Below are 23,941 nucleotides of genomic sequence, written 5' to 3' on the forward strand. Positions count from 1 at the left end.
TTGAGTTTCCTGTTCCCTACATTGCTTCTCCCCCTCTTCCTTTATTTAGAGTCATAGAGATGTACAGCATGGAAATAGACCCTTTGGTCCAACCCGTTCACGCCGACCAGATACCCCAACCCAATCCAGTCCCACCTGCCAGCACCTGGCCCATATCCCTCCAAACCCTTCCTATTCATCTACCCATCCAAATGCCTTTTAAATGTTGCAATTGTACCAGCCTCCACCACTTCCTCTGGCAGCTCATTCCATACTCGTACGACATTCTGTGTGAAAAAGTTGCCCCTTAGGTCTCTTTTATATCTTTCCCCTCTCACCCTAAATCTATGCCCTCTAGTTCTGGACTCCCCAACCCCAGGGAAAAGAATTTGTCTATTTACTCTATCCATGCTCCTCATAATTTTGTAAACCTCTAAAAGGTCACCCCTCAGCCTTCGACACTGCAGGAAAAACAGCCCCAGCCTGTTCAGCCTCTCCCTATAGCTCAAATCCTCCAATCCTGGCAAAATCCTTGTAAATCTTTTCTGAACCCCTTCAAGTTTCACAACATCTTTCCAATAGGAAGGAGACCAGAATTGTATGCAATATTCCAACACTGGTCTAACCAATGTCCTGTACAGCCGCAACATGACTTCCCAACTCCTGTACTCAATACTCTGACTGATAAGAGAAAGCATACCAAACACCTTCTTCACTATCCTATCTACCTGTGACTCCACTTTCAAGGAGCTATGAACCTGCACTCCAAGGTCTCTTTGTTCATCGACACTCCCTAGGACCTTACCATTTGAGCCAGTTCTGTATCCAAATGGCTAGTTCTCCCTGTATTCCGTGAGATCTAACCTTGCTAATCAGTTTCCCATGGGGAACCTTGTCGAATGCCTTACTGAAGTCCATATAGATCACATCTACCATTCTGCCCTCATCAGTCCTCTTTTTTTACTTCTTCAAAAACCTCAATCAAGTTTGTGAGACATGATGTCCCATGCACAAAACCATGTTGACTATCCCGAATCAGTCCTTACCTTTCCAAATACATGTACATCCTGATCCTCAGGATTCCCTCCAACAACTTGCCCACCACCGAGGTTAGGCTCACTGGTCTATATTTCCCTGGCTTGTCCTTACCACCCTTCTTAAACAATGGCACCACATTAGCTAACCTGCAGTCTTCTGGCCTGTCCGTGCCACAGCTTGGCCTCCCAACTTGCACCTGGCCCAGCTTTCTCCCTACCCATTCTGTCCATGTCTCCCTCCAAGGTTGCTCCCTTCATTGTTGATTCCATTCCCTCCTCCTTACTATCCTGTTCCAATCTCATACATAAGTGCTCCATCTGGTGGCAGGAGTTGGCCAGTCAGTGTCTGTGAAGCTCCATGCACTGACTAACACCTGCCACTAGTTGGACCCTGGTCAATCTATAAATGCAGGTGAGATTTTTTTCTATATATTAATGTAAGGAGGTATGCTGCATTGTTTTTTATAATTAGTGATGAATTTTGTTTTAAGTTATTTAATTTAGAAATGCACAGTGCTATACATGTATGCTGTAGTCATTCAAATTGTACAAATTGTTTTCTTCCTGGTAAAACAAAATGGCTGAATGGTCCTAACTCTGACTTTAACACAGATTTCTACGGAAACCTCTGATTCACTTACAGTTACTTACTACATAAAAGCACTGAGCATTTTAAAACTGATGACAGATAGAACCTTGCTTATGACTTGGTTTAATATTTGAAAATAAAAACCATCTGCCTGAAATCTTATGAAAATGGAAAACCTTGCCTCCTTGCTGGTAACTCATTTTTTTAGCAACTCACTGTTAAAATTATAAGAATCTGAAGTGTTCTATGATCCTAGTACTGAAAAAGTAAATTTTCAGTTTTTCATAGAAGAAATGTCATTATGTATTCTGAATTTGTGTAGCTTATTTATAAATACTGAATGCTGACTGAAGAGGTGATGGAACCTGTGTTCTTTTTGCCGTGTAACTAACACCATTTTTCAAAGGTTGTTGTTCTGATTACTGGTTTATAAAGAATAGGTGTCTGGTCTGATTGGGGGAATAATAACAAAACAAACAGAATGTATGACTACCACAAAACCAAGCATGACATCTCCCTGTACATTGCTTTCTCATCGGTGACCTTCTGATAGCGACTGGACACATGTCACATGTTAAACGAAAAATGGTCTTCAAAAAATTTAGTTGATGTCATTTAACTAATTTCAAAAGGAAATTAGTTTAAGTTCAAGCAATAAAAAAACAAACTGTGCTGGTACTTACCTTTCATCGCTTCCTGTTTACCGATATAAAGAAGCATCTTCGATTTACTCCACTAGCCAATATCACAACTATCTTAATAAATTAATGAGGCTATTTAATTAATCAATTTGAAGAGCAGTTCTAGGAAGTCCATATGTGGTTAAAGAAAACAACGCCATTGAGTAAGATTTAAGCCAAATCTTGCAAAGATGAGCAACAAATTATTATTGCTCCACAGAGATAAATTTACATTGATAGTATGATTCATATACTTTTTTTTAGGTCCTGTCTTTCAATATACCATTGTTGAAGGTAGGAACAGAGCACTGAATTACAAGACAATTCTACAATGTTTCTGTCATTGGCCAGACAGTCTGTTTGAATAAGCAAGTAGATTTTGATATTATGTCACCAAATGCAGTTCAAAGTTATGTCTACTCAAGATTTTTGAAGGCTTGTATTTCAACCGAAAACAGCTAATTCCTCAGAAACAATGTCTTATGTCAAGGCCTGAAAGTTTGCTTCAATAGAAAATTAATATAGGAACATAGCATCACTTAAATCCCTAATAATTCCTGAAGATTTTACTACTTGTCTTGACTTGTGTCTTCCCAGTTTGAAGTTGTTGATTTATGCTAGCGTAAAACCTAACTGACAGTGGCAGTGTATTGCTGAAGTTGACATGTTTAGTTTGGAATTCAGATCATTGAGCTATTTTATCAATATCGATGTATAATTAATGAGAAATGCTCAATGATAAATTGTGACAGGGTAAAATGTCACAATCATCTTGCCCATTTGTTAAACAGTCTGACCAATGACTAGAGATTTGGTACAAGCAGTTTGTAATTTAATGATTTTGCGCTATTTTTAACTGTGGCGATATCGGAGGTCAGGACAAGATCATGCTTGAGATCATTGAGCCATACTCAAAAACTAATTCTGTGAACACCTGACATCAATAATTTTAACTAGGGTCTCTGGGTTAAAATAAAAAATCCTGGATCTTTCAAAATACCTGCACAAGCCACAAACCAAATCTGTCTTTTTTGTTTGATTGGATATATCTTATGATATTACATAACAGTGCATTTAATCACTCTATTTGCCGCATAATTTTTATAAAACAGTGGCCAAACCACAATGAATAACATTTCTTCTGATTTTTTTGATATTTATTCTGTATATCTTTTCTTCAGAGCCTATTAATTAGATATCTATCACAACTCTGGATTCAATTGGTATACTGCCATAATGTCAACAGAAATCCTGCAACAAAGGCATAAACAGCAATTTATGGCAATTCTCCAAGTTTTCTGTTGAAGTTATGCCAGGTGACTGGGAGAAATCCCACAGAAATGTACTTTTCACGCACATTGTAACTACTTTTCCATAGATTCCTTTGAACATATCATTCATTATCTGGATAGGTGGGCTAGAGAACTGAACTCAGGATGTACCACCTATTTATTACTGCTTTTTAACTGGCCAATGCCAGATCCTGTGAGGTTAAGAACCAGCCCATTAAACTCTGTAACTTCCTGGGGTGAACCTCCGTACTCCTGCTTGATGCCTTCCATTATGGAATAGCTGATCCTTGGAATTTCCCATGTGGTAAGTCAAAATGGCAAAGGCAGAATGTCAACATTCTGTGACAAAATGGATTAATAAATGCTCCGTAGTTCCATGTACCTAAACAAAGACCTTCAAAACGTTTGGACTTGGCCTTAGTAATGGTGAATGAATATCTCAACTCATAGAATGTCCTTGATAGAATTACCAAAATGAACATTTTTGCAAAGTTTGGAGAAAAAGTAAATAGCATACTAAACTGTGTCCAGTCACCTCAGCAATGTTTGTGATGAGCATTTATCATAAAATATTATTCTGCATTGATGGCTTTCCATAAACTTCAATGTTCCTTGGTTTGAAAAGATTTCATACTTTAATTCACATGCTATCAACTCACACAAAGTTTTTTATTTTTCTGAAGATTAAATGTCCTTTCCTCTAGTTTTCACATTTTTCATCTGCAGTTTTCTTGAATTTAATATTTCTGTAACATGCTGCATTAATTGGTAGCAGGAGCAGGCAAGATCCGCTTCAGTTGGCTTCTTGAATCTCTGATTTCATCAGTCTATGCATGTTTTAGTCACTGTGTGATAATTTGGCCATCATGGTTTTTATTTCACCAAAATTAACTATGACTATATACTTCATAGTTACACTATTTTCTGATCTTCTGCATATGTGAATGAAAAAGAACGGCAAGCAAATGAACTGCATGATTTGTGTCAATTAATGTGAATAACTACTATTATACAAATCATAACTCATTGAATTTAACAACATTTAATTTCAAAGATTTCAAAGTTAGAATGAGTGTCTTGAGAATTGTGACTCTGCTATTCTCCTTAAAATGTAAAAATAATTTTCAGTGCAGAAAGTAATAAATTCCAATAGCATAGTATACAAACCTGATCCTCTGCCAGGTGTCTGCAATTGTGGAGAAATCTATCCTACATGCTCAGAGGTGATCTTTCAAAATAAGAAAACACTGTTAAACAAAATAAAATAGAACTAAAAGGAACATGATTTGGAAAGAAGCTTCTTCTAGATTTGTACAATAACCAGTGCAAAGCCCCATTTGGACAAATGTTATCTTTCCGAGGTATCTTATAAGTCTTGTTTTAGCTTGCCAATCAAATTCATGTTCTCATTGAATTACATATAAAATTATTTTATACGTTAACCATGATTGCGCAGCAGTCTAATAGGTAATTCAAAGATTATTTTTCTGAGGAATGTTACTCAGCAACATCGTTAACAAAAATAGTTTTGAGGTGAAATATACTTGACAGCTTGTCTCAACAATAGTATAATTGCATAGAAGGATGTAATATACAATCAGAACAACACGGAATGAGGGTGTTTAGCCAATTGAGTCAATGCAGCACTTTCTAAGAACAGTTCAAGTTTCCCACTCCATGCTTCTTTTTACCATATCCTTTTAACTTTCTTACTCCTTCAAATATTTATCCAGTTTCCCTTTGAAAGCTACTTTTGAATGTGTCAGGCATCATTAATAAATCCTAAACACTCATTATTTTAAAATGTTTTTCCTAAAGCCAGCCAGTTCTTTTGTCAATTTTCTGACATCTCTCACTTGATTGGTCATTGATCTTTGATTCTGCTGTTGGAAACAATGGTTCAAATTTTCCAGACACATTGCAGATGGGCTGGGAAGTGCAAAGGATGAAAAAGTAGCACAGGAAGGGAATGGGATCACTGATAGCTTTCTGTCACCATGCCATTTTGTCAATGGCAGAAATATTGATGACTATATTGCCCACTTATGTGACCAATTAAGCGAGCTGGTTAAGTAGATAATTATGAGCCACATCCAGCTGTTGGGCATTTTGATCATGACTGGAGGTCCGACCATCACATGAGGAGCCACCTGTAAAATATCTTTGAGAACCGCCAGCCATTGAACACACCATATCCCTCTAGTTACAGCCTTAGCAAAGGTCTGTAGCTCTGTGGCACTGTTGAACAGCTTGCCCTTGATTCAATCAGCAATCTTTCAACTAATATGCCCCACTCCAGAACCCTCTCCACAGAAACCTACAGTTTCTCTTCATTTGCTTCATCTAAGCCCTTCATAACTTCTTTTCTGCTTGAAGGAGAACATATCTCAGCTTCTCTAATTTATCTATGTAATTGTAATCTATCATTCCTGTTTCAATTCTCCTAAATCACCTCTATAAATGATCTGAAACCTTTACGTTCTTCCTCAAGCATGCTGCCCACTGTATTCCACCTGAGGCAGAGCTCATGTTTTAAGCAGATTTAGCATTTTCTCTTGACTTTTACACTTTATGCCTCAATTTACAAGTCATTGGGTCTCTGCTTTCTGAACCTGCCCCGATAATTTCAAAAAAAATGTCAAAACACTTCTAGAGCTAACTCTTTCTGTGCCATTGTCTCCCCGCCCTTCCCATCAAAATGTGGCATTGTTCCAGTTGAATTTCACCTGCCATGTGTCCAGCTGTACCATCCCCTGCCTAATTAATGAAGAAATTATTTTCTTCAGTGTTTACTGCATTTCCAATTTTTATGCCGTTTGCAATTTTTGAAATTCTGTATTGCACATTGAAGTTCAATTCATTATTCAAATCAAATTCACAAGAGGTCCCAGTGCTAACCCAGCCATTCACAACATCTGTGTTATCTAGCCCTTAACCGATTTTGTATCTATGCTATTACTGGTCCCTTACTCCTTAGTATAGATTTTGCTAAACATCTTAATTTGTGACACTATATTAAGTGCCTTTTGCAATTTCAACTGCCAACAGCCACCATTTCTATTTTTTCATAGGGCAATGCAAATGGTTATTCAAATTCTCACTGAATTATTGTATCTATAAACTACTTAATCACTGAAAAATTGATAATAATTTCCCTTTATTGAACATGAACTTTATATTTAGTCCCATATAAAATCCTTTTATTCCGGCAAAAATACAGCTAAGAGCAAAAGTTCTTTGTAATATGATTCAGCTCATGAAATTTGATACTGCAAATGTTAAATTGTTAGATGGAAACTTTCACAGACTGAGGTTACTAAACCAGATTGAAACAGTCACTTCCTCAACCTGTTCAAATTAACTGATGGTTTTATTTTGTCACTCTATAGAATGAGTTCTCCCAATATATTTATCATGTCTTATTTTAACTAAAGGATAACTTGAACCAGACTTTTCATATATTAGGAAATTATACAGGTTATATATTATACAGGTTAGATAAATTTGAATTGGGAAGGAAAATAAACAGAAAGAAGTTAGCAAATTACTTGAAATTAGGCAAAAGAAGATAAAGAGCAAATGAGCATTTCTAGAGGTCTATAAGGAAAATATAACGAACAAATAATGTTTTGAGATTACAAGATTCGGAAATCTGTATTTAGTTCATAGTTTATCCACTCTGTTCATCCACAAATATATTGCCTGGAATATATGGGCCACCATTATCTTTCTAAATAGATTTTCAGCAAATTAAAGGATGTAGGAAACAAAATAATGTGGAAATATGTAGTGAGAGAGATTACAGATAATATAACATTATCACACCCCTCCGAACTTTGACCCAGAGTACTTGGGGAAAGCAAAGAAGTGCTGTTTATCACAACTTTCCATGTACCAAACAGATTTCTCCACAATGCGATGAAACTCAATTCAGAATCCTGCGAAATATATAACCAATGATTTGAATGACTTCCCTTTGAAAATCAGTTTTATGTAGCTGGTTATTACAAATGATTGTTAATACAACTACTAATTTGTACCCATTATAAAAATTCCGCACCTAATGCCTAATTAATTTGCAAAACTATATTATGAAAGGTGTTAATACAATTTCATGAAACCATACATTGTGTTACTTCAAATCATATATGTATTTTAAGTATTTATTTAAACCTTTAACATTATTAAATGCTATTTATATTTCTAGTACATGATGTATGGTAACTTCATTCATTCAATTATAATAGCTTCATATATCAGTATCACTTTCAAGGTGACTGGTCTATGCAGCTTGAATTACTTCAAATTCCATAATTTTGCTTGTTCTTACTTTTTTACTGCAGTTCTCAGAAATATATAGTGCAGATTTATCAGTGTTGTTTTGGTAAATTACTTGTACCACAACACAAAATATTTACTTGTGTTTATCCAAAATTAGTCATCATATTTTATTGAACTGGAATAAAAATTATTGACTCTGTATGTTTTCATTTCTCATTAAAATAATCTGAAATAATCTGTTCCAACCGTTAGTGAACCTACCAAACTAGCGGTGGAAAAAGGAACATACTATTTCAGCAGCTTCTTTGCTTTCTCATTATAACACAAATGATCCCATTGGGGAATGAAGTTATTTTGTAACTTCGACCTAGCATTTGCCTACATTTGTTTTGTGATTTGTCCCCTTTTCCTCCCCTAGATGCCAACCTGGATTCTTCGGACAAAGATGTTTGGAGACTGAACCCTTGAGAACATATAAACCTGATCTAAGTATGTTATTGTAAGGAAGTGTTGCAGTACTTCTAGGTATCCTTGGTGACAGCACTGGAGTTGGGGATTTTGATTGAAGCAGCATATAAAGACCACTACATTTTGAAAAAAATGTTATTTTGAAAACATTTCTACTGCTGTTGAACAATCCAGTGGTTTCATCAATGTTTTTGGGATATGTGTCCTTGAATGCTCTGTTCTAATGTTAAACCCTTTCTATCTTGTTTCTTTCTCTATGGTTTTTGTTTTTCTTGTCAGGTGTCCAAATGAATTTACAGGTGATCGCTGCCAACACTACGTAATGGCCAGTTTCTACAGTACGTCCATTTCTTCTCTTCTTAAACTGAAGCATGCTATTACTGAAACATAGCATGCTATTTCTGCTGCTGCTTTCTGTTGATAATGCTATTACCTGTCTTTCCTGTATCACCATCCCATATGTTCCCCCTAAAACTTAAACCCAATTATCTTCAGAGTAGAATAAGGGAACTAAATTCGGAGGATAATGCCACTTACTGGACATTTAGAATTCCTATTTCAGTCAAACACTAGATTAGGAATCACAGTTGCCTGAATAAAAATAATAATAAATAATTATTGCCCTTTTGAAAATGTTGTAACTGTGAATATTCATAACATTCAATTTAAATACACTTTACTATAGTATGCCCAGAAATCTAAATCTCTTGAACTCCAATAAATCTGATGCAAGATTGCACTTGCAATTGCTTTGGCTAACCATTTGGTCAAGTAAAATACTCATGGATACATATCAGTTAGTAGTAATAATGCCTAATTCCTTGCCTTGACCATGAAAGACAGCAAAGGTTAGAGAAAGCAATACCAAAAGATAGCACTCTGACTTCACTGAAATAATAACACCATTTGAGGGACATGGTATATGAGTCAGACACTAGATTCTCCAAATAATGTTTGGATAAAGATTTTCTTTTGAGTTGAGGTTAGAGAGAGCCAGCATCTATGACTGAGAAGTGAAATCTCTCCATGCCATGAATTCCAGATCACCTGCATGTTTGTGCCAAAGCATTTGAAAACAAATAAGGTAAAATGTTTGCCAATTTTTCATGCAAATTATAATTTTCATGCAAATTATACTGCTTTAATAGATATCTTAAAATGATTCAAACCAACTTGTCATGCAAAAATAGTCAAATGACTATATTATACATGTGATCAGTAATGGAAATAGAATTATACTTATTGAAATGAAAGAAAAATTATAACTTTAAACATCAGAAAGCTAACATGCAGATAAACAAACTGAATATTTCCATTTCTGAGATTTGTATGCAATTTCTCTTCAGTGACCTTCCTATGCAAAAATATTTTGAGAATGGGTTACTGTATATTTATTTCTCATTAATTATTTGTGCAATTTTCTTCTTCATTCTGCAAATTAAGTAGAAATATTTTGCAAGTGTATTCATCCAATTTGAGAGATGCTTTCATCCAAAGCAGAGGGAGACAAGCTATTTGTGGTTAGACAACATTCTAAGATTAATATAATGGCAGGTGTAAATTACTTTGCAAACAAATCAATTTTATTTTTTCTAAGATACTTCTGCACTAACAGAAGAACTAACTTATGTAAAACTTTGTCATTCTGATTATAATCTGAGTTAAATTGATTAGTTGGAACATGTTGTAGGCTAATGTCTATAAGAAACACAACATAGATAAAACTTGGAAATATTATTGAATTTTGATACAGTCATGAAGAAGTTATGGAAGATTATATTAACTGGGAAAAATCACTCTAAGATGAGTCAGTATTTACAATTCTAGTTTAAGTGTTCATTTAGTTTCTTTCTGGGTTTAATTCTAGTTGCAGTATTGTATCAAGTATTGTAGCAATTTTCCTCGTACGATGTTTGTTTAATGAAAGTGAATCATTTTACTTCATGAATGAAAAATAATGTTGCTTGAGTAAAATGGTTAACTCTTAACACCAGCCCTGAACTTCCATCAGATCCAGACAAATGAATAGGCTTGTTGCAGGATTCCAAATTACCATGTCCTAAGTCTCTGTGCATAGAAATTGTGAAACCATGTGTTAGTCTCTATTGAAATCCAATTGAAAGATTCAGGAGAGTATTGAATAATTATTTGGATAGAAATAATGTGCAGGGGTATGGGGAAACTGGCAGTAGGTAATGATGCTCATTTGAAGAGCTGGTGCAGACACATTGGACCAAATGAGCTCTTTCTGCATCATAACAGAATCTAACCTTAACCTACTTTTGTATGTTGCTTGCTGTTCTGCACCTGAGGTCACTAACCTTACTGCTACCTTTTTACCCTTTCAATTTATAACATACATTTTTGCCCTGTTCACTGCTACCCCTTGGTGTTCTTTCATCATGCTGTCATATTATGCTCATATCTGTCTTTACCTGGCATATAACTCTCTGTACTACCCAAGTGTTACCCCTGCTGCACCCACAGTGCTACTCATTCTTGTCTCTTGTAGAATTCTTAGCTCCTGATCTCATATTCATAGTGAATATTCTTCCAACTCATTCACCGGTGGCTTATTTCTTTAACAATCCATGCCTGTTCTCAATCCGTGCCTTTATGACTACTACATGGGTGACCAAAATTCAGCTCTCCGTGGCTTTCCAGAATGTGCACTCTCTGTGCCGTTATCCTGGCTGAGTTTATTGATACCCATGAGCTGGCAGCAATCCAGCTACAAGACAATGATTGCTTATCCTTTACCAAAATTATCTAATCTGAAATGGCTTCCACCATGCTATGCCATACCATATAATCCATATGTTACTGATATCTTCTTTGTCAATCAAGTCTCCCAATCTTCCAGCATTCTTTTTGTAATTCTTGCTCTTTCTACTCTACTTGCCAAGATTTCCTTTTTTAGCCTTAGCATGGAGTAACTTCTTATTCCCAATCTTAATCCAATTGCACCTAATTCTCCCCTGTCCTCTCACTCAACGTACCCCATTCACACACTTCACTACCCATTTGACAATGCTATCCAAGGATTCACCACCTTAAAGATTTTAATTGGTGACAAGGTAATTTCTGATCACCACTTTATCTTTTTTACACGCAATACTTTGGTTCGCCTTATATCACTTTTGTCATTCACTTTGGGAAAATACTTTCCCTCCCTGCTCCAGGACCACTTCCCCGTGTAAATCCTACTCTGCACCCTTTGAGTTTCCATCTGCAATAATATTACTGCCACTGCTGAGTTCTGAAAAAGGTGCTTGAGTTCCACCTCTGATCACAACTACCCAATGTTGCTTAATTTTTTAAAATCTTCCATTCCAACATCCTTTGTGTTCTCAAATGTGAAGTTTGCAGACTTGAAAGCATCTCCATCTGTTAACTTCATTAACTATTCAACAGCACAAGGAGTACCACATCTCTATAAGAGAATCATATAAGTTCAAGATTATTCTTGAGTCTAAGAGTGATCCCAGAATCCTTAATTACCACCACCTCTTCTGACATCCTACTTTGATATTCTCTGTTCTTATCTCTCGTGTTCATTACAAGATCTTATGGACTTGGTTATGTCCAGGATCAAGACATTATGGGAACTGCCTTTGCCTCCACTTTCCTGATCATTTGCTCCACTAAAAGATCCCTTAACTCCCCAAATCGTCCTTCTTGAATTTATTAGAGTGCATTATTCTTGTACAATTAAAAGCTTATTACTCCTAAAATTCCTTTTTCCACTCTAAAATCTGATTATCAGCTTGTACTTTCAATTATACCTCCAGCCAATAACACAAATTATGTATTTGTGATGAAAACCATATTGCATTATCACCCCAAGGTTTCAGCTTTTCAGAAGTCCTTTAAGGTAGATCACTCTATCATTCTCTACCATGTCTGCTCTGTGATGCATCTTCAGAAGAAAGTTTATTCTTGGTTCAACAGCCACTCATCACAAGAGCGCCACATATATCTGACAATAAATATTGCCCCCTGCCCTACACAGTCACATCTGCAGGATCCCAAAATATAATCTTTGTTTCTTCATCCCAGAAATTTCAGTTTAGTCAACAAATGTGATGGTAGATACAAAGTTCACCATAAACTACAGGTGTAGGCCTTCATATGATGTATCAGTAATAGTCTTGTGTGAATATATATTTTTATTCTATGCTGAACATGACCTTGGATTATTTGAAATTGTTAGAAGCCACAAGCTTCAATTTAAATTTGAGTTAAAATATTGTTTCGCGAAAGGAAATCAAAAGAAAAACAAACAATTTGAATTTAAAGCACAATGTCAGTAGGGTAAGTGGTTTTTTTTCATTGGTATTGTGGTGTTAGCTATAGAGTAATACATATGTATGAGCGTTTATGAGAAATTGAATTTCATGTCTTTCATTCTTATGGAAATTTTTCTGGGGCATTTCAAATCTCTGCTGTAACTCAGCATTAGCATCATACTTGGTATTGCCTGGTTCAGATATCTCTTCAACAAAACAGTGAAGTAAGTCCTGCCAGTGCCACTGCGACCCACTGAGGGACTGAGGAAGAATGAAGCTAGTGAGTCAAAGAATCCTAGAATAATTTCCATACAATATCAAACACAACAAAAAGGCAGAAATGTGATTTATCACATATAGTCCTGGATGAATGAAAAAAAAATACCCTTTATAACAAAATAAATGAAATGTTATGCAGACATAATTATGCATTGCTTGAATCGTTTGATATGCCTTTGCAAAATTTAATCTCAAATGAAAGGTCAGTTGAATAGACTGGCAGAAAGTTGACTTGAATTTTTACTCTATGAAATTGTTAAGTAGGAGTTTAAAATCATTCCAGCTGCTGAATGAGCTCTAAATCTCACGCACAAAATTTTCTTTTGATCTTTATAGGAGTTGATTAGTTTTTTTTGAAGATGAATATCCCGACAAGGTCCACACAGTAACCTAATTACTCATATTCTGCTTCATCATTACTAGTTGCATGCACAAACATGTTGAGCAAAAACAAATGAACAAAGCAAAAGTAAAGGTCATTGAACTCATCATGTTTGTTTTGTCAAACATGTTTATACAGCATCTAAAGTATTCCTCTTATTTTCAGTATCAAAGTCTCAAGTTTCTCTGAATATTAATCTGTGGCAGGTGATTACTTTCCTCTACAAGTCCTTCAGCAAATATATTGGTAAATTTCCTTAAAAGTATTAATCAGTGGTATCCTTCACTGCACTTTAACAAGCTCATTAAAAAAGCTATGCTGAGCACATTGGTACATTTCTATTTTAAAACATTAACCCTTGGGTTTGATTCTGGATTCAGTTGAAATAACCTGCTGGCTTGAATTCGGAATATAGTTTTTGTGAAGGTGGATCATACGTTACTCATTTGCTTACTACAGGTATAAATTTAATTTGCAGCCAGGAATCATTATTCTCGTTTAATTTTGCTAATGTATAATACAAAATGTGAGTTAAAATCAGTTATGTGGGCCTGGGTAATCTGATTCTCACCATATATTCTAATGCTGAGTTCTCATTGTTGCCATCTCATGACTTAAGAGATGTTGGGCTGAACCTTACTTTTTTTTTGGTGAAGTGCTATATTCATCAATTTTCACTGAAAGCTTCTTTCCCAAGACCTCTCTCATGCAACCCATTTTCTCAACCTAGTTGTTTAATCACCAGGCTCTAAGGTTTACTGACCTTGCCTACGTCCTGCTTAAACATTTTTTCTGAGTCACCAGTACACTGTCCCCAGTGCCTCCTGTCTCCCCTTAGTTAGTTATTGGCTGGTAGTGGAACATCACATACAGGCAAGCAAGCAATTAGACAATTCTAAACATGAGCTTTTATTCACAGTCAATGAAAGCAAGTTCAAACAAAATGAATAGAGTCTGAAGTTTGCTCCACAATGCAAACTAAATGATGGCATGGTGATCACGGACTATTTTATAGTCAATGTTAGTTGCTTCAGCCAGCTGTCATCTACTGGAACCAGGAGTCATTCTGGTCTTGTCTGGCCTTTAGTGACCAATACAGCTGAGCTCAGCTATATACAAGGAGGGTTTACTCCTGCCAAATATCCTTGGGAGACTGCTGACCAGCCAAATTCTCAGCATTCAACACATTACCTCATTTCCAGCTCGAATTGTCCAAAACCCATCATGATAGATGGTGAAGCACACGCTCTCTGAACTATACAGTAAGATTCCTGCAACCCACCCCGGCTGGACCAAATAGCAAAACCAAATCTTTGGCAGCCCTGTCCTTTGCTCTGTCATAACGGGCAGCATTGTATCTGTGTTCCATATCAGTTAGAGGATTGCACAAAGCTGCCATGAGCCATAGTCACAGTGGGTAGCCCTTGTAGTCCAGTAACCAGCCTTGCTAGGCACCTGGACCCTCAAGCAATCCAGGTACAAAAGAGAGCTGAAAGATGTAATACCAGGGTAGTGGGCATACACCTCCCGGAAGTCGTACCAGTGATCACAGACCACCTGGATGTTAATGGAATGGAATCCCTTGCTGTTGATGAATTCTGCAGTTTTGTGACATGACTCTCTGGCCCCTTGTGTGAAGCCAATGGCACCTGCACCATTGGCAACCCAACTATGTTCCTGAATCCTACTACCCGGGCTGCAGAACTAACCTCACCATGGGGGGAAACAACGTGAACTGGCGTGATCTTGTACAGATGGCATCAGTCATGATCCTGATAAATTTTGTGGGTGCGTGACAGTGAGATTCCACACAGGTCACCTGTCACTCTCTGGAAGGAGCCCATCCCATGGAAAGCAGAAGTCCCTTTCACAGCCAGCAGGATTTAAAGCAGCGAACAGCTCTCCAATAGCTGGGTGCATGACTCCTCCTGAAAATGACCTGTGTTAGGAACATAATGAGCAAAATAGCTTCTTAGCTGTGAATGATATACCTGCAGATGTTGGCTACACACATCCCCAGACAGTGAGGCATGCAGCACCCCAATAATGAGGGCTATGTCTCTGTCATATATGTAGCTTCAGCGTCAGAATCCCAACATTGTTAGAGCACAGAAGGATGCTATTTGGTCCATCGTACTTGCATCGATTCTATTACCTGGTGCAATTCTCCTTCCTTTTTCACATATCTCTGTGCACCATTTCTATCCAGATAATCATCCAATGTTCTTTTGGATGTCTAATTTAACCAGCCTTCACCACATTTCCAGGCACTGCATTCCATGCCCTACTACTTGCTGTGTGAAATTTTTCTCTCATCACCTTCGTTTCTTTTGCACATTGCTTTAAATCTGTACCCTGTTGGTTTTCCTTTTATGAGCAGAAACAGCCATCTCATGATTTTGCAAACCTCTATTAAACCTCCTGTCAGCCTGCTTTGCTTCAAGGAGGACAGTCCCTTCCTCTTCAATCTCCCCTCACACCCAAAATGTCTCACTCCTGGAAGCATTCTTGAAAATCACTTCTGCACTCTGTCCAATGCGTTCACATCTTTCCTATTACAATTGTGCACAATAATCTAGCTGAGGTCTAACAGATGTCTTATATAAGTTCAACATCATCTCCTTGCTCCAACCTCTCTTTCCCTATTAATAAAGTTGAGAACATTGTATGCTTTATTAACATGCTGTCTCCACCTGTCCTGCCACCTTCAATGATTTGTGCACATATACATCTAGAGCCCTCTATCCTGCACCCCCATTCGAATTGTACCCCATAGTTTGTATTGTCTTTTAGTGGTCTTCCAACCAAAGTGCACCACTTCACTTTTCTCCGCATCGAACCTCATCTGGTACTTGTCTGCCCACTCCACCAACTTCTCAATGTTCTTTTGGAATTCAACACTATCCTCCTTGTAGTTCTCAATTCTTCCAAGTTTCCTGTCATCTGCAAAGTTTGAAATTGTCCTCTGTACTCCAAGATCCAGATCATTAATATATATACAGAAAAGCAAGAATGCGAATACTAACCCTTAGGGAACTCCACTAGAAATTTTATTCCAGTCTGAAAAATATCCATTGACCATTACCTATCACTCAGCCAATTTTGTATCCACTTTCATACCATGAAGTATAACTTTCCTCACAGTGTCTGTTCTGTGATACTCTAACAAACAACTTCTGGGAACCATTATGTACTATATCAACAGCATTACTGTCATCAACCCTCTCTATAACATCTTCAAAAATTTCAGCAAGTTAGTTAAAGATTTCTCCTTTAGAAATCTGTGCTTGCTCTTCCTAATCAACTCACGCTTTTTCCATGTGACTCCTAATTCCATCACTAATAATTATTCCTTGAAGTTTCACCACCACTGAATTGGTCTGTAATCATTAGGATCATCCTTACAACTTTTCTTGAGCAAGGTTGTGATGTTAGCAAAGGCTGAAGATTATGGCCAGTGCCTTTACAAATTCTACTGTTCCTTTTAGAAACCCTTGGATGTATCTCATCTGGTCCCAGTGCTTTGTGAACCCGAAATGCCAACAGTCCATCCAAGACTTCTTCCTTATAAATTTGAGCACTTGTAGTGAAATGGTTTCTTCCTCTATAATTATGGCCTGGGCACCATCCTCCTCTTTTATAAATACAGATGCCATGCATTTATTTAACATCTCAACATGTAAATCCCTTTTTTGGTCTCTGATTGGCCCTACTCTTCCTTTAAAACTATCTCTTTCTGTTTATATGTTGGTGTGTGCACAACTTGGTGAAGGTGCTGTGCCAGCAGAGTCACCCTCATATTCCATCAAAAAGGGTGTGCCCACCGAGTTCCAACCCCTTTTGCATCCCAGACCACAGCAACAATGAAACTCATTCAGTTGAGTTCATTCTCATACCTACAAGATGAATGATGAAACAAATCATCTCTGCCTCCCACAGCACCCTTCCAATTTTCAAAAATTGGGAGTCACTTTTGGCTGGCATTTGCCTCTTTTAAAGACATTGCCATGATCTTCTACATCATTGAGCTCAATTTGCAAGCACCAATGGCACGGTGCAAATCACCTTCGACCAGCACTTGAAGCTTAGCGCATTCACTCTGCAGGAATTGCAAATGAACGATGAAATTACTGGAAATTATGTTTAACTGTTTTTTTACCAGTCAGTGACTTAGCCTCCAGCAGACAGGAATCCTGCACCTTCGCCCATCAAACTGACACCGACTCTGCTCACCTTGGCATTGTTGCTGCCATTTCCGGTTTTATTAGCATCTAGTGAATGGCAAGTGGTGCCAGGGGATGCAGACTACTATGGATACCATCAGCATTTGGATCTACCTAGTTGCCAAGTACTCACTCCCCAAGCCCAGAGCTTCCATGCCCACTTTAACGTTACACTATTCCGACAACCCATTTCCACTCATTCTCACAACCCACTATCAATGTGGAGACCCATCACATTGAATTTTGTTTCCAACTGCACTTTCTGTGCCCTCAGCCCTGACATTGTAATATAATGATGGTGACCTGACTCCTCTGTACTCCCCCACTGGAGGCTATGGTGGTGGTCACTGGCAATGAAACTTCCCCCCTCCACTGTAGCCTCTCATATGCTTTAATGCAGTTCTGCATTACCCCATTATACCTTGATATTTCCCTCATCCCAATCTACTATCACCCACTGTCCAAGCTTTGACTGCCCCACCCATTTGTGACAATGAGAGTTCTTCAGCCTCTACACTCCATTCCTCTTGCACCCTGCTCAAACGTCAATGCACGAAGCCCTCAGGACTGTATTTGCTATACATCTCTGACCAACATCAATAAGTAGTCCCTCAACAAGATCGACCAGACCCCTCACAGCTGTCATTGCTGCTCCTTGACTGATGATGATGACTCCCTTGACTGTGACTGCCAATAGGCCTGACCATTGCTAAGCCCCTGGACTATGTCCAGACTCTGCCCATGACTGACACAATGGGCACCCTCATGACTGACTACAGACCTCTCTTGACCAGACTGAAAATTAGTCCCACATACTTACTAAAATGGCCAATTGTTTGTAAGAGAGTGCAGCGTGTGAGTCTGTGCATGGGCTGTCATTTGCAGTAGATATTAGATTGATATGTCAGATATTAGATCGATATACTGCAAGATGCAAGCAGGTGCTAACTCAGAAAGTGCGAAGAGATCAAGTGAGCAACCTTGAGTTGCAGCCTGGTCCAAACTGTGGGCTGGGTGCTGTCTCTGCATGCAAAGTCTCCTTGCAGCAGCCTTTCAATGCTAGTTGCCAGAGTGCCATTCAATGCAGATCTGTACTTCATAAGCATCTTGCAGACAAATCAGAGGTGCCATGAGGATCCTGAGTCGCTGGTAAAAATCAGATATCAATGTCCATGGAAGAGGGATGTGTGCAGTCACTAGCCATGGTTCTGAGCTGCTGTTACAGGCAGATAACAGGAAGACATTTTCCACCCAGTGGTAAGCTGACGTCTCCAGGTACTTGCACTGACTTCCATGTGGAGAATTCCCAGAATCGAGCTTACTAAGGGTAGGATAGGAAGTTGCATATTAATAAGGTAAAATCTGTAGTGAATATGGTCGCTGGCAAGCAATAAACCCCTTAATATGTAACTTATCACTCCCTAGCAGAATGTCCCATTGACACCCGGAACATAGTTAAAAGATGCAGTGAGTTATTCCCAGCATTGAGATAGTGCTCGCTGGACTTCTTGCATGATCATGTGACATTGCTCATTGTAGCCTATTTTATCCAGGCCCCTTTACGATAAATGAATGAATGAACGAACAACTGAGTTAATGCCACATACATTTGGAGAGCTACAGTGAAAACTGTTCTGTCACCTCAATCTAGTGCCATTTTGAGGTATGAAAAAATAAAAGGAAAGTACTTAAATGGAGTTCCTCTTCATTGGCTAGGGTCGTAAACGCGGCTTCAATATTTATGCAAGGTCCCCACTCTGGGCCTACCATAACCAGGAATCCCCACTGCACCATCGCTTGATTTCACACTTGCAACTAGACAGAGGGTGCCATAGATAGAGAGCCTTTGTGTGGTGAGACATGTTGCTTGAGTAAGCTGCAACCAGAACTGGTGGTTGGGGGGGCAGGATAACACAGGTATCAACTCACAGGAAGTTGAAATTACCCATGGGTTTTGCTGCAGAAGTCATCAGTAAAGAGTTTGATATGACTGGTGCACAATGAGATACTTAGTACTTCGACAGATCTGTCAGAAAGTCCTTCTGCAATGTTTTTTGATTGATTGATTTATTGCCATGTGTTCTGAAATGCAATGAAAAGCTTTGTTTATGAGCAGTACAAGCAGATCATAGTAAGTGAGGATGTACAGATTAAAAAGAGTTGGGTAGAGGCATACAGGTTACATTGCACAGAGTAGGCGCTAGGTGAGATCAGCTGAGCCTTTGTGATGTGATTGTGGTGACCAACTACAATCCAAAATGCTGGCCTAACCTGAATGAGATGGTGTAATGGCCGATGTCTCGGCTTTCAGCAGCAAAAAGGCGCCCAGTGACCAAGTGGAAGGCAGGATTACTGCCATCATGATTGTCTGAACAATGTTGAAAAGGGGTATGCAGAGTGTCACAGAATTCAGCAATCTCAGCTGCTTTAAATTACTACCGTGGTTAAGGTACCATCCCAGGAAGTGACGATGGCTCCATGGGTCATGAACATGCCTTCCGCTTTCCAGATAACAGCTATCATCCTACCAATCCATCTCGGCTGCTGCCATCAGCATGCCAAGATGGTGTAGTCGAAAGCCATGCCCTCTGAAGTCAATGTCCATCTCCAGTCTTCCTCCTGCTGAAAATAACTCCGTACTGCAACCATCAGGGTAACACAATGGACGCACCTTAGGATGGACAAAGGCTTATGGAAAGCAGACCCTAAATAAAGCACAGTGGTAAATATTGACATTTGTACAGAATAACACAAGCTTGCATTTACAAATCCATTTAAGAATCCTCATTTTGTGGTGGTTTCTACTTATATGCTGTGGCCAAGTGGACTTCCTGTTATTCAACAACAGAGGGAAGGTAACATTGAGAATTAGTTTGAAGTTGCTGGTATCACTGTTTGTTGAGTTGTGATTGGACAACCTAACGAGCGAAGAGTTATCTAGCTGCTTTCTGCCTTTCTCAACAGTGGTTCATCAGAAAGCTATTGTCAAGGCCAACGTTGTGCTGCATGCAACAAGCTGCCATGAAAACGATTCTGCTGAATCCTGCATGGATTGTCTGCAGTGGTCCAGGTAGCAAAAGTATTGTTTCAGCACCTTGTCCTGTCTGACAGCATGCTGAGTGGTGTCAACATGTGCACAGATTGTACACCAGGGTCATAAGCTATGTCCTCATAGCCACTTTCTTACTTGTTGCCATTGCTGAAGTGCTGATGAATGAAGGCATCATGATTGCTATATGGATCTGCATGATCAGCTCTGGTCAGGTGGATATTGAAGACATGGAATTAGTTTTGACTGTGGTATAGGACGGAATTCTCATGCAGCTTTCTCAAAGCAATGTGTGTGCTGTCAATGACACACTGAAACAAATTCCAAACTAGCAGCAGCATCAACATCTTCACTAAAATGTCTCTGACTCTGCTGCCAGTAGCTGTGGAGAGAGTGAGGACTACAGATACTGGGGAGTCAGAGTTGAAAAATTGGAGTTGGAAAAGCACAGCAGATCAGACAGCATCCGAGAAGCAGGAGAGTTTCAGGCATAAGCCCTTCATCAGGAATGCCAGCCAATGTGTACATGTCTGCCATAGATGCCAAAAGTATAGCTGCCAGGAACCATCTTTTGCAACCATTGAGTTTGATTCTGCAGGAGAGATGAATTATTGTTAAGACTTAATTGTTAACCACAATACTAGGGAGTATCCACTTCAACTAAACACTGTTGAACTCACTGACCTTTCAATATTTCAGCTGCTCTGAGGAACAGAGGACTTGGAAGTAGGAGTAGGCCACTGGCCTTTTTGAGTCTCTGCTCCACCATTCAATGTGGCCATGGCTAATCTGACTGTGCTTTCAACTTCACTCTCCTATCTCCTCACCATCCCACTTGATTTCCTTGTCTCTCAAAAGTCTCTTTTACCCAGCCATGAATAAATTCAATGACCCAACCTCCATAATTTTCTGGGGAAGAGAATTCCATAGACTAACAGCTCTGTGTGGCAAAATAATTTCTGTTCTTCTCTATCTTAGAAGAAAGATTTCTAGGGTGTAGGTTTGCTTGCTGAGCTGTAGGTTGGATATCCAGATGTTTCATTACCTGGCTAGGTAACATCATCAGTGGTGACCTCCAAGTGAAGCAAAGCTGTTATCTCCTGCTTTCTATTTATATGTTTGTCCTGGGTGGGGTTCCTGGGGTTTATGGTGATGTCATTTCCTGTTTGTTTTCTGAGGGGTTGATAGATGGTATCTAGTTCTATGTGTTTGTTTATGGCGTTGTGGTTGGAGTGGCAGGCCTCTAAACAAACACATAGATCTAGATACCATCGATCAACCCCTCAGAAAACAAACAGGAAATAACATCACCACAAACCCCAGGAACCCCATCCAGGACAAACATAGAAAGCAGGAGACAACAGTTTCACTTCACTTGGAGGTCGCCACTGATGATGTTACCTAGCCAGGTAATGAAACGTCTGGATATCAAACCTACAGCTCAGCGAGCAAACCTACACCCTAAACCTCAACCTGAGCTACAAACCTTACAAAAAGGAAGACTTCTAATTTTTATTATGTCAGATCTACTTCTAGCCTCAGCACAAGGGAAGCATCCTCTCAGTATCCAACCTAGCAAGTTTCCTCAAGACCTTGCATGTTAAAATACGATCATTGTCTTAATATCCTATGATATAGGCCCAATGTGTTCAGCCTGTCCTCATGGGATAATCTTTTCATCCCAAAACTGAGTTGTGTGAATATTCTCTGCATTGCTTCTAATATAAATGTATTTCTTTGCAAGTAAGGAAACCAAAACCATAAAGAATGCTCTAGATGTCTCATTAAGACCTTGCACAGCTGCAGTAAAGTTTCCCTAATTTGTATTTCATTTCCCTTGCAATAAACACCAACATTTAATTTGCCCTGCTAATCTTTTGCTGTACTTGCACAGTAACTTTTTGTGATTCATCTACCAGGGCACCTAGATTCCTTTTTAATATGAAGTTCCGTAGGCACTCTTTGTTGAAATGCTACATTGTCTTTCTATTCTACCTCCCAAAATGGACAAGTTCACATTTTCCCACATTAAATTCTATCTGCCAATTTTCCCCAACTCACTTAGCCTTTTATATCCCTTTGTAATCTATTTGCCTTCTCTTTCCAAATTACCTTCTTACCTACTTTACTGTCACTGACATACATTCGGGTTTTTCCTCTAAATCATTGATAAAGATTGTAAATCGTTGCCAACCCAGCACTGATCCTTATGGTAATGATACTTACTTATGATACTTACAGTCTGCCAAACTGAAATGACTCTTTTATCCACACTTTGTGATTCCTGTTAATTAACTAATCCCATATCTTTGCTGATGTGTTACTGCTTGTGGGAAAAGTTCTTATTGGTGTAGTAACCTTTGATGTGGCACCTTACGAGATGCATTTTGGAAATTCAAGTACAGGTTCCCCTTTATCAATCTTTCTTGTTACTTTCTCAAAGCACTCTTGAGTAATGGTTGCTATTTGCCATTTTCCATTCCATTGGGACTGTTTCTGAATCTAAGGAATTTTGAAATTTTACTGCTTCAATGTGTCAGCCTTTCGATCCAACAGTTTTCTCACTTTTTCATTGGTGGTATTTATTTTAGCTTAAACAAAAAGTTGTCTTATACAGAAATATTTCAGAAAACCTTTCTGAGGGAGAAATAAACTGAAGAGATTGAGGGACATCATTGGACAGTATCGTCCAGTCTGAGACACTTTTGCGCATTGGCTGAATGGCTAGCACATGATCACATGATGACTGACCAATTAGATAGACACATGTAAAGAACTTGGCAAATCACACACGTTAGTGAATAGTAGTCGATGTCTCCGCTGTTATTTCACGGGGTGAAAGATGTAGATGTCACCCAAGTGGGCATTCGTTCCTTGAGAGCCAGAAGCATTATTCTCACTGTCCCCATGATTCAGTGAAACCTCCCCTCAGGTTTTCCTCCAGACTGTATGAGAACAGTTTCCCATGGAAGACAGCAGAAGGCCCTCCCTTCTGTCCAAAGCTTTTTGATCAACGGACATTTACATGGCAACAGCCACACTTTGGTCTCTACCCACGCTGTCATGGTGAACTCCATCCTGGGGAGTCATTGGAGAGAGCACATTGTATGAACACAGACATATGAGTGGACACTCGCACATTGATTGGAAGCTGCCACCCTCAAGCCTCCCTCAATCATCTTCGAACTTCTCCGAATCAGCCTCAACTTTCACTGTATCACTCTTGCTTACTCATAGTGACTGTCGACCCGAACCCATCAGCCTTCAAAATCTACTATTGACTCTTGAGCTTCCTTCAGCAGAATTGAATTGTGCTGTTATCCTCAACCCTTTGGCAATTTTGCAAGGGGCAGCTTCCTAATTAACCACCATTAGGTGTTCCATCCTTTTAAG

The 23,941-nt window shown here is 38.7% G+C and overlaps 1 protein-coding gene across 3 annotated transcripts in view; it reads left to right on the forward strand.

Moving 5' to 3' along the window:
• Positions 1-23,941, forward strand: part of LOC122556662 (pro-neuregulin-2, membrane-bound isoform-like) — a 691,404-nt gene that overhangs the window by 644,044 nt on the left and 23,419 nt on the right. For all 3 annotated transcript variants that reach the window (XM_087995354.1, XM_087995352.1, XM_087995353.1), the window contains exon 5: positions 8,606-8,664. In XM_087995354.1, coding sequence (XP_087851480.1) covers positions 8,606-8,664 — 59 coding nt within the window. The remainder of the gene's footprint in view (positions 1-8,605; positions 8,665-23,941) is intronic.

Source organism: Chiloscyllium plagiosum, unplaced genomic scaffold (genome assembly GCF_037043375.1).
Source record: "Chiloscyllium plagiosum isolate Xiang-an unplaced genomic scaffold, Cpla_swu_hap1 HiC_scaffold_16, whole genome shotgun sequence".
Lineage (NCBI taxonomy): Eukaryota > Metazoa > Chordata > Chondrichthyes > Orectolobiformes > Hemiscylliidae > Chiloscyllium > Chiloscyllium plagiosum.